The following is an 11,669-nucleotide window of genomic DNA, read 5'->3' as shown; positions in this document are numbered from 1 at the left end:
TCAAACAGGCAAAGCATCAATACAGGACTTAGATCGAATCGTAGTACACCGGCTCTGGCACTCATCGGCTGTGGCAGGGCTTGCAAACCATTACAGACTACAAAGAGAAGCACAGCCGAGAGCTGCCCAGTGACACGACTCTACCAGACGAGCTAAACTACTTCTATGCTCACTTTGAGGCAAATAACACTGAAACATGCATGAGAGCACTAGCTGTTCTGGAAAACTGTGTCATTATGCTCTTTGCAGCCGATGTGAGTAAGACCTTTAAACAGGTCAACATTCACAAGGCCGCAGGTCCAGGCGGATGATCAGGACGTGTACTGCAAGCATGCTGTGACCACCTGGCAAGTGTCTTCACTGACATTTTCAACCTCTCCCTGTCCGTGTCTGTAATACCAACATGTTTTAAGCAGACTACCATAGTGCCTGTGCCCAAGAACACTAAGGTAACCTGCCTAAATCACTACCGACCCGTAGCACTAACGTCTGTAGCCATGAAGTGCTCTGAAAGGCTGGTCATGGCTCACATCAACACCATTTTTCCAGAAACCCTAGCCTCACTCCAATTTGCATCCTGCCCCAACAGATCCACAGATGATGCAATCTATATTGCACTCCATACTGCCCTTTCCCACCTGGACAAAAGGAACACCTATGTGAGAATGGTATTCATTGACTAAAGCTCAGCATTCAACACCATAGTGCCCTCAAAGCTTATCAATAAGCTAAGGACTCTGGGACTAAACACCCCCCTCTGCAACTGGATCCTGGACTTCCTGACGGGCCACCCCCAGTTGGTAAGGGTGGGTATCAACACATCTGCCACTCTGATCCTCAACACATGGGTCCCTCAGGGGTGCGTGCTCAGTCCCCTCCTGTACTCCCTATTCACTCATGACTGCACGGCCAAGCACGACTCCAACGCCATCATTAAGTTTGTCGATGACACAACAGTGGTAGGCCTGATCACCGACAACGACGAGACAGCCTGTAGGTTGTCAGAGACCTGGCCGTGTGGTACCAGGACAATAACCACTCCCTCAAAGTGATCAAGATAAAGAGAATGATTGTGGACTACAGGAAAGAGGACAGAGTACGCCCCCATTCTCATCGATGAGGCTGCAGTGGAGCAGATTGAGTGCTGCAAGTTCCTTGGTGTCCACATCACCAACAAACTATCATGGTCCAAGCAAAACCAAGACAGTCATGAAGAGTCATGGTCCAAGCAAAACCAAGACAGTCATGAAGAGGGCACGACAAAACCTATTCCCCCTCAGGAAGATTTGGCATGGGTCCTCAGATCCTCAAAAGGTTCTTCAGCTGCACCATTAGCGGTAGAATGGCAACTGCTTGGCCTCCGACCAGTAGGCACTACAGAGGGTAGTGCGAATGGCTCAGGACATCGCTGGTGCCAAGCTTCCTGCCATCCAGGACCTCTATACCAGGCGGTGTCAGAGGAAGGCCCTAAAAATTGTCAAAGACTCCACCCACCCTAGTCATAGACTGTTCTCTATGCTACAGCAACGGCAAGCGGTACTGTAGGGCTCAGTCTAGGTCCAAGAGGCTTCTAAACAGCTTCTACCCCCAAGCCATAAGGCTCCTGAACATCTAATCAAATGGCTACCCAGACTATTTGCACCACCCCCTCTTTTATATCTCTGCTACTCTCTTTTGTTTTCATCTATGCATAGTCACTTTAATAACTCTACCTACATGTACATATTACCTTAACTAACCAGTGTCCCCGCACATTGACTCTGTACCGGTACCCCCCCCCCCCCTGTATATAGTCTCACTATTCTTATTTTAGCTCTTTAATTACTTCTTACTTTTATTTCTTATTTGTATTTTTTTAACTGCATTGTTGGTTAGAGGCTTGTAAGTAGGCATTTCACTGTAAGGTCTACCTACACCTGTTCTATTTGGCGCATGTGACTAATAAAATTTGATTTAAGAATAATACTTAAGGCAAGGTATAGGATTTTGCATGGTTTTTTTTAGATGAGTTAGGTTAGAGAAAAGTGTAGCATTCAGAGACCGAAGTAAGGATGTATGAATATTTGGCCATTTATTGAGAAAACAAAGTCCCTATCACATACAGTTGAAGTCGAAAGTTTACATACACTTAGAATGGAGTCATTAAAACTCGTTTTTCAACCACTCCACACATTTGTGAACAAACTATAGTTTTGGCAAGTCGGTTAGGACATCTACTTTGTGCATGACACAAGTAATGTTTCCAACAATTGTTTACAGATATTATTTAACTTATAATTCACTGTATCACAAATCCAGTGGGTCAGACGTTTACAAACAATAAGTTGGCTGTGCCTTTAAACAGCTTGGAAAATTCCAGAAAATGATGTCATGGCTTTAGAAGCTTCTGATAAGCTAATTGACTTCATTTGAGTCAATTGGAAGTGTACCTGTGGATGTATTTCAAGGTCTACCTTGATGTCACTATTTGGTCATAATAACCATCGTTATGTGTGGAGGAAAAAGGGGGAGGCTTGCAAGCTGAAGAACACCATCCCAACCGCGAAGTACGGGGGTGGCAGCATCGTGTTGTGGGGTAGCTTGTCTGCAGGAGGGATTGGGGCACTTCCCAAAATAGATGGCATCATGAGGAGGAAAATGATGTGGATATATTGAAGCAACATCTCAAGATATCATCTCAAGTTAAAGCTTGGTCGCAAATGGGTCTTCCAAATGGACAATGACCCTAAGCATACTTTCAAAGTTGTGGCAAAATGGCTGAAGGACAATAAAGTCAAGGTATTGGAGTGGCCATCACAAAGCCCTGACCTCAACCTATAGAAAATATGTGGGCAGAACTGGAAAAGCGTGTGAGAGTGAGGAGGCTTACAAACCTGACTCAGTTACACCAGCTCTGTCAGGAGGAATGGGCCAAAATTCACACTTCTTATTGTGGGACCCAAGTTAAACAATTTACCCGAAATGTTTGACCCAAGTTAAACAATTTAAAGGCAATGCTATCAAATACTAATTGAGTGTATGTAAACTTCTGACCCACTGGGAATGTGATTAAAGAAATACAAGCTGAAATAAATCATTCTCTCTACTATTATTCTGACATTTCACATTCTTAAAATAAAGTGGTGATCCTAACTGACCTAAGACAGGGAATTTTTACTAAGTTTAAATGTATTTGGCAAAGGTGTCTGTAAACTTCCAACTTCAACTGTACATTACATTTAACTCATCTTTAATATATCAACTATTAGAAAAAGAAAACCATACAGTAAGACCATTAAACATCGGGTATGATAAAACACGAACAATTGTGATACATAGAGGGAACAATGTACTAATTCACCGATGGGTGGGGAAGTGGGGTTAAATTTGAAACAATCTGACTGCTGAAACACTGATCGACCATTACAAATTAGGCCAAAAGAGACAGACGGCACAATGTAGCTCAATACTCCCCAATACGAAATTCAACCACAGGCTTCATTTAGAAAATAATTATGACAGGATTGTTTCAGGGGCAACATGGTGTAAAGCCTACTGCCGTTTGCTGGTGTGTGGTAGCAGTGTTTTCTGATATCACAAGCATGGAATCACGGAGAAATTGTCAGTGTGTTTCGCCTCTTGGAGTCCCGTCGTGGGAATGGCACAAAGCTCTTCACCTCTTTGAAGGATAACCCTAGGAGAAGGGCAGGCAATGGAAAGGCAATGAAAGGGTTGAAGGGTAGACAATGAAATACAATACATTGCAACAGAATTATGTGGGTAAACACCTAAAGTAGCTTTATAATTGAACACATTGTTACATTGTGACACTGACAGATCACAGACACAAAAAACGGAAAGTGATTAAAAAAAAGTTTTTTACTTAAAATTAAACATTAAAATACTTTGCACTTACGCCTCCAATCCTCCAGTGGCAGCGTGGCATTGTCGTGACTGTCATCATATGGCTGTGGCTCAGGGCAGTCCTCTGGATCTCTCAAGCCATCAAAATATGGGTGTGTCAGAGCACTCTCAGCAGTAAGCCGAGTCTCACCATCCAAAACCAGCATCTTCTCAAGAAGGTCAATCGCTGGGAGAGCAGTTAAATAGAGAATGAAAACCATAAATATGCCACAAGTTGTCGAAATTATTGGCCACACAGAGATGTAAATAAAAATGCATACGCATTCATCAATTGTCAGTTAAACAAATGTCAACTTTTCCATACAAGTTGAATCCTGACAAAGCTGGACATAGTGCGCAATCATATCAGTTTGCCATCATCTTTCAACAGATGACTCCCATCGGAAAACCCTTTTCAAGCTGCAATTTCCCCACAATATCTCTGTGTGGACCTATATATAGCAATCAAACTAATGTATAAGGCCACTAAATGTAATACACATTTAGAGTAGCAGTAAAAAGTTTGGACACACCTATTTAATCAAGGGTGTTTAATTTTTTTCTTCTATTTTCTACATGGTGGCTACTTTGAAGAATCGAATGCATATTTATTTAACACTTTTTTGGTTACTACATGATTCCGTATGTGTTATTTCATAGTTTTGATGTCTTCACTATTATTCTACAATGTAGAAAATGGTAACAAAGAAAAACCATTAAATGAGTAGGTCCAAACTTTTAACTGGTACTGTACAAATTGTACATTTAAGTCTGAATCACAGCCTTTCTAATGTGTAACAATAACTAACTTATGTGCTTAGCATCATCAAATCAATAGCATTTTAACTCACCCTGTGCACTTGCTCTGGGGAACAACTTAGAGAAGTCTTTTCTGGGAAAGTGAGGGAGGGACCGCACATAGCTTTTTGCCTATCAGAAGACAGGAAGAGATAAGAAAATAATTAGTTCAAGGACTGAGGAGTTTATTGTTCATACTCTAATTCAAAAGAAGGGAATTAGGCACAATTGTCAAAATATACAGTTCAAAATATCAAGTATACGATCAGTGATATCTGGGTGCCAACTCCACCTCCTGACTGTCCAGTTTCTGAATGAAGTCAGGACCGGGAACTCCAGTTACTTTCATGATCTGAGTCAGCTGATCCATGTCTGGGAGTCAAGGGTTAAAGTCAAGGTCACTCAAGCCCAACACATTCATGTTCATATCGGTAGTGTCTCCAAACAATTTCAACAAAAGCCATGTCATAGATTACCCCTTTCCCATAACTGTACTGCACATGCCATAGCAAACTCTTCTTATTATTTGTTTTCATGCCCGTAGCTAACTCTACTGGGCGATAGAAGTGTCGGCTACACTACAACGCACACAGTATGGGACGACACTAATCATAGATGGGTTTGTCATCCTTTCATTCGCCGTCCTTGATAAATAGCTGGCTTGGGTCAGGTCACAGACTATGTGGTACAGACACGATACGGATTTGAAAGAAAAAACAACAACTAGAATAGTAACAGGATACAGTCTTTCCCTTTGAAAAGCGTCTTCCCATTGATCATCTCTCCCATGATACAGCCCACAGACCAGATGTCCACTAAAATGGAGGAACAGACATAATCAATTAATTAGTGGCATCGAAAACAAATTCACAACAAAGCCACACCTTGCTGTTTGCTCAAGGGACTGCAATCTCAAAGCAACCCTGTGTAAAGGATTGAGTGTGGTAGTATTATGATACAACTTGACTCCAGGGCCAGGCAGCTTGGACGAACCAATAACAATGATAACACAGCACTGATTGTCAACAACTATCATGCACAATGTGGCAAATATTGTAAAAGGGCACATACAGAACATTACATTACACAGAGGCTTTTCCCCTCAATAGTTACTGTGTTAAGACTACTGTAATTACACTCTACTAAGTAACAAAGTACACTGTTGTGTATAAACACACTAAGGCAAGAAAATCCACTGTAAATGTCAAGTGTTACCCAAATCAAAACACATTGCACAAATGAAATGAAAGTAGACGGTCAGCTCTGTAATGTTTGAGGCTGTACGTAGCACTATGTCAGCGCCGTAACATAACCAAAAGTATGTGGGCACCTATTTGTCGAACATCTCATTCAGAAATCATGGGCATTAAATATGGAGTTGGTCCCCCCTTTGCTGCTAAAATAGACTCCACTCTTCTGGGAAGGCTTTCCACTAGATGTTGGAACATTGCTGCGGGGACTTGCTTCTATTCAGCCACAAGAGCATTAGTGAGGTCGGGCACTGATGTCGGGCGATTAGACCTGGCTCGCAGTCTGTGTTCCAATTCATCACAAAGGTGTTCGATGGGGTTGAGGTCAGTGCAGGCCAGTCAAGTCCTTCCACACTGATCTCGACAAACCATTTCTATATGAACCTCACTTGCACAGGGGCATTGTCATGCTGAAACAGGAAAGGACCTTCCCCAAACTGTTGCCACAAAGTCGGAAGCATAGAATTGTCCAGAATGTCATTGTATGCTGTAGCATTAAGATTTCCCTTCACTGGAACTAAGGGACCAAGCCCGAACTGTGAAAAACAGCCAAAACCATTATTCCTACTCCACCAAACCTTACAGTTGGCTCTATGTATAGTGGCAGGCAGCGTTCTCCTGGCATCCGCCAAACCCAGATTTGTCCGTCACACTGCCAGATGGTGAAGCATAATTAATCTCTCCAGAGAACGCGTTTCCACTGCTCCAGAGTACAATGGAGGCAAGCTTTTAAGCATTCCAGCCAACGCTTGGCATTGCGCATGGTGATCTTAGGCTTGTGTGCAGATTGTCGGCCATGGAAACCAATTTCACGAACCTCCAGACAAACAGTTATTGCGCTGCCGTTGCTTCCAGAGGCAGTTTGGATCTCGGTAGTGAGTGTTGCAACCAAGGACAGACAATTTTTACACGCTTCAGCACTAGGCAGTCCAGTTCTGTGAGCTTGTGTAGCCTACCACTTTGCGGCTGAGCTGTTGTTGCTCCTAGACGTTTCCATTTCACAATAACAGCACTTACAGTTGACTGGGGCAGCTCTAGCAGGGCAGAAATTTGACGAACTGACTTGTTGGAAAGGAGGCATCCTATGACGGTGCCACGTTGAAGGTCACTGAGGTCTTCAGTAAGGCCATTCTACTGCCAATGTTTTCTATGGAGATTGCATGGCTGTGTGCTAGATTTTACACACCTGTCAGCAACGGGTGTGGCTGAAATAGCTGAACCCACTAATTTGAAGGGGTGTCCACATACCTTTGCATATAGTGTATCAGGCTGCATGTAAAACATTCTGGCGGCTCTGTAATGTTTCACGCTGTACATAAGTCTGTCAGCTCTGTAGCATTTCAGGTTATTACGAAGCTGAGCATAGGCCTTCGGGATGGATGAGGCCGAGAGTGAAAGTTTTTAATAGATATGATTGTCTTGCCAGTCTGGGTGTAGTGCATCCAGTTTAGAATGACCTCTGGTGCCCGGTACCAGCGGGTCACAACATAGCCCGTCATCTCCGCCTCGGCATGGCGAGCAAGACCAAAGTCCAGGATCTGCAAAGCATAATTTTACACATTATCTTAGGAATCTTCCCCAATAGAATTATTTCTCTAATGAACTTGTATTTATGTCACAAACCTTTAATTCACAGTCTTGATTGACAGCCAAGTTACCAGGCTTCAGGTCCTGCAAAATAAAAAATTGACAAACGAAAAACATTAAGGGTGGCCCTTGCATGCCTGAGATTAAGACATTAAGGGCAGACACAATACATAGATGTTGATTGCATATCCATATCCACTGTGGGCCTGCCCTATTTCTCTTATCGTTTATGCCCAAACAAACGCTTCCATTCACCATTAATTCCAAATAAATACGTACATTAGTACATACATGGGTGTGTCTTTACAATTCTAGACATGCATGGAGACAGAGGCATATCAGAAAGAAGACCTTCTCATCCTACATGTTAGGACAGGGTTAGCCATAATGACTCAATGTCCATGATTCTTTAAAATACAGAGTGGCTGCGGATCCGACTTTTCCCAGACCTTTTTTCCCCCTGTACTAAACCTCCCGTATCTTCTGCACATGTACGGATAACGTTCCATTTGATCTCAATCAGTTTAATGGGGATATGCATGTAGATCTTCTTGAGTTATACAGTGTTGTTTCAAAGTAGCCTTCAGTGTTGTTTTGAATGATGTACAGTGGCCGAATCGTAGAGCAAATGGTGTTAAACTGTACCATAACCAACCTGTGTATTTTGCCTAGTGGCGCACACTGTGAGTTTTGGCTATATGAGAGAAAAATGCGGTGGTGTTTTTGTCTTACAGTGATTTGATTCGATTTTTTAAGATCCCCATTAGCCGACAGCTAGTCTTACTGGGGTCAGACAAAACGAAAAACACATAACAGACAAAAGACTTTACAATTTCCATACATTTAAAAACATTAAAGGTGGCCTCCCGAGTGGCACAGCGGTCTAAGGCACTGCATCGCAGTGCTAGAGGCGTCACTACTTGCCATTTCGCTCGAGCGACTCCTTGTGGCGGCCAGGAGCACGCATGCCGACCTCAGTCACCAGCTGAACAGTTTTTACTCCGACACATCGGTGCGGCTGGATTCCGGGTTAAGTGAGCAGTGTGTCAAGAAGCAGTGTGGCTTGACGGGGGTCGCATTTCGGAGGATGCGTTTCGGAGGACGCTTGGCCCTCGACCTTCGCCTCTCCCGAGTCCGTACGGGTGTTGCAGCGATGGGACAAGATCGTAACTACCAATTGGATAAAGGGGTATAAAGTACAAAACTAATGGTCACATGGGAGATATACTATGCTATTACAGCTGGTTATGTTATGTAGAATACTACTATTATGCGATCTTGCAGACATTGAATCAGCTGTGTTCTAACTTCATGAAACGAGCACCATTTGCCAGATTAGCGTGTTCTCTACGAGTAGAGCAGAGACTGTGCATGAAGTAGATAATAAACACATTCGCCGGATCTTTCGGGACCGATGATTTACTGCCACAGCCTTTAAAATAACATTCTCATGAGCCACAAACGAAATAGAGCTGTTATAAGATGCTGTGGCGAGGTGTTACCAACGGCGCAGCCAACTTACCCTGTGGATGATGCCAGCTTTGTGAATGTACTGCCATGAAAACAGAGAAGACATAATTATTAAGCGCTATGATTAAGCACTGCAACGGTAATTAACTAAGCGTAACATTGAATTGAATATAAACAGAATCATATTGCAAAAGATTTGCAGCACCAGAATCCACATTTCTTTTAAGACTACTTATTTTGTGCACAAACAAGCTCACCCTTAGTCCACACAGCATCTGATAGACAAGGAACTGCACTCTGTCTTCAGTGAGAAGTCCTTTGACTTTGGAGAGGTCGGTGAACATGTAAGGCATCACCAGGTAGCTGTGGACAGACAAATCACTCCATCTATCTAACTCCTCAACACCTATATGGACTTAAAAAATGACACCCGAGTTGCATTCAGTGATGTACAATTTTACAGAATCACCCGACAGAAATAGTACTAGAACAGACATGCTTTTGTCATATAAGAGAGGGAATCACGTCAGCTCAGCACAATATGCATCTGCAACATTCAGAATGCTGCTCCCTTCTCTACGTTGAGCCTAGGTCATAGGGAGTTGAATTAAATTTTAACAAGGCACACCTGTTAACAGAAATGCATTCCAGGTGCCTCATGAAGCTGGTTGAGAGAATGCCAAGAGTGTGCAAAGCTGTCATCAAGGCAAAGGGTGGCTACTTTGAATAATCTATTTCATAGTTTTGATGTCTTCACTATTCCACAATGTAAAAAAAAAAAAAAAAAAACCTTGAATGGCTGGGTTTCTGTATAGCACATTGAGATATCAGCTGATGTAAGAAGGGCTTTATAAATACATTTGATTTGAATAAGTAGGTGTGTCCAAACTTTTGACTGGTACTGTATATGAGCCCCGCCAAATCACCAAAGCCATTCTCTGCCTCTGACTGCAATAGGTATTACTCTGTGTCTGATATCACTGTGGTAAATACTCACAAATCTGTGAATTCATCAAGCCCAGCAGCAGGAGTAAACACATCCAGAAGCCCTATTACCTGAAGGAAGTTTGCACATGAGAGAAGAAAAACAAGTTGTAAATCCCATGAGAGGGATAGAGGGAAATGGCTACTGCCATCTTATGCCAGCTATCGCTATTAGACTGATATTGTATGTCAGCTTTGTGTGCCCGTGTCTTGGATCAGTTTGCTGATTAGGTTATGTAAAATCTGTGAAGAGCAACACATCGTGGGTGGGGATATGTGAGTCAAGGAGACTGGAGGGATAGAAGACAACGATAGTGCCAGGATGTGTACAGTCCATACTCACATTTTCATGTTTCATGTGCTTGAGCAGTCGAAGCTCCCGATAAGCCCTCTTTGCAAAAATCTCAGACTGGAAGGGCCGGTGAAGCTTCTTAATGGCCACTTTCTCAGTGGTCTTCACATTTATTACCGAGCTGAGGCAGAGAAAATATTGTTATTGCATAAAATATACTCAGGAAATGTGGCATCATCCCTTAGGAGAATGATAGTTTTAAAAAAATACTGGTCAATTATAAGGCCTAGGCTGCTGAATCAAAGTGATAAATTCATATTAACAGCACAAGCTTTCATTTGTTCAGACAAAGACTATGCCCAACATTGTGCCTCAACATGTTCACTGAAGCACTGCAACAAGTATTGGCAGGAAAAGCCAGGCATTTGCTACTACACTATATCCGCCTACACAGTGCATTTGATTTATTGGTATTGGTGCCAATTGGTGATTCATATAAGTGTAGTGAGCGAGGTTGATATATATTTTGTAACATTGTAGGAATTGATGCAAGTGATACAACATTTCCAGAGCAGAATAAACTCGCTCTCTTTCCCTCTGTATGATTGCCCTGTCAAGTACTTAACACACCCCAGCTTTGGATAGCGCCCATCGTCAACAACTTACCATACGGAACCGTACGCCCCTGTCCCAATTTGCTTCAATCGCGTGTACTTCTCCGGCACTTCCCATATCGTGCTGTTGATCTCCTCTCGGGTGTACTGTGTCTGCGACTCCATGTTGTTGCAATATGGTGAAAATATGATCCGCAAATGAAATTTGCGCACGACTCCTTTCCCCACCTCCTACGCGCTCTTTCTACAACCACTTGTTAAAAAGGTCACGATATACCAGTCGATCTAATTGTCTACTCTGTCAGTTGCTCACTTAACAGTGCTGTTTGCCATGATACTTTGTGTTACAAGAGTTGTGGATTGAGTGACCGTATCCTCCTATTTACTATAGCCTAGCAGCAGCCTATCCCATCCTCAAAAACACATATGACGACCCTGTAATAGTAATCATCATCGTGCTGTTTGCCTGCTAGGAGATCTTGCTGAAACATGTCAGCTGCTATGACTCCGGTTTCCGCTCACACCCATACACATTGAGCTCGCCAGTGTAAAACCCGGATATGCGTTACCTCTGGTTCGTTCAGCCAAAGATTATGGATATACTGGCAAGCTACTCTCCGCCCTAACAATGGGAGTTGTTGTCTACAAAGCGGCATGGCGGGCTGTCTAGCTCCCGACTATCCTTTCTATGGAGTGGTGGATATCTCATTATTTTAATCAATATTTGAATATCCGAAGATGGTTGTTGACATCAACCACCTGTATTTAATGGTATGGTCACGTGTCCTACTT

General features: G+C 42.9%; 1 protein-coding gene across 1 annotated transcript; it reads right to left on the bottom strand.

Moving 5' to 3' along the window:
- Positions 1–2,046: 2,046 nt before the first annotated feature.
- mapk13 (mitogen-activated protein kinase 13) lies at positions 2,047–11,420 on the bottom strand. The gene is made up of 12 exons (XM_064923152.1): positions 10,930–11,420; positions 10,315–10,444; positions 9,985–10,043; positions 9,245–9,350; positions 9,040–9,069; positions 7,554–7,601; positions 7,354–7,468; positions 5,424–5,495; positions 4,973–5,052; positions 4,734–4,812; positions 3,896–4,069; positions 2,047–3,673 (listed from the first exon to the last, which is right to left on the bottom strand). Exons 1-12 carry the CDS (start codon positions 11,040–11,042, stop codon positions 3,588–3,590), a joined length of 1,092 nt encoding a protein of 363 aa, XP_064779224.1. The 5' UTR covers positions 11,043–11,420; the 3' UTR covers positions 2,047–3,587.
- Positions 11,421–11,669: the final 249 nt, after the last annotated feature.

This window comes from Oncorhynchus masou, chromosome 18 (assembly GCF_036934945.1).
Source record: "Oncorhynchus masou masou isolate Uvic2021 chromosome 18, UVic_Omas_1.1, whole genome shotgun sequence".
Classification (NCBI taxonomy): Eukaryota; Metazoa; Chordata; class Actinopteri; order Salmoniformes; family Salmonidae; genus Oncorhynchus; species Oncorhynchus masou.
Note: the sequence above shows the minus strand (reverse complement) of the source record. Positions and strands in the feature narration are given on the sequence as shown.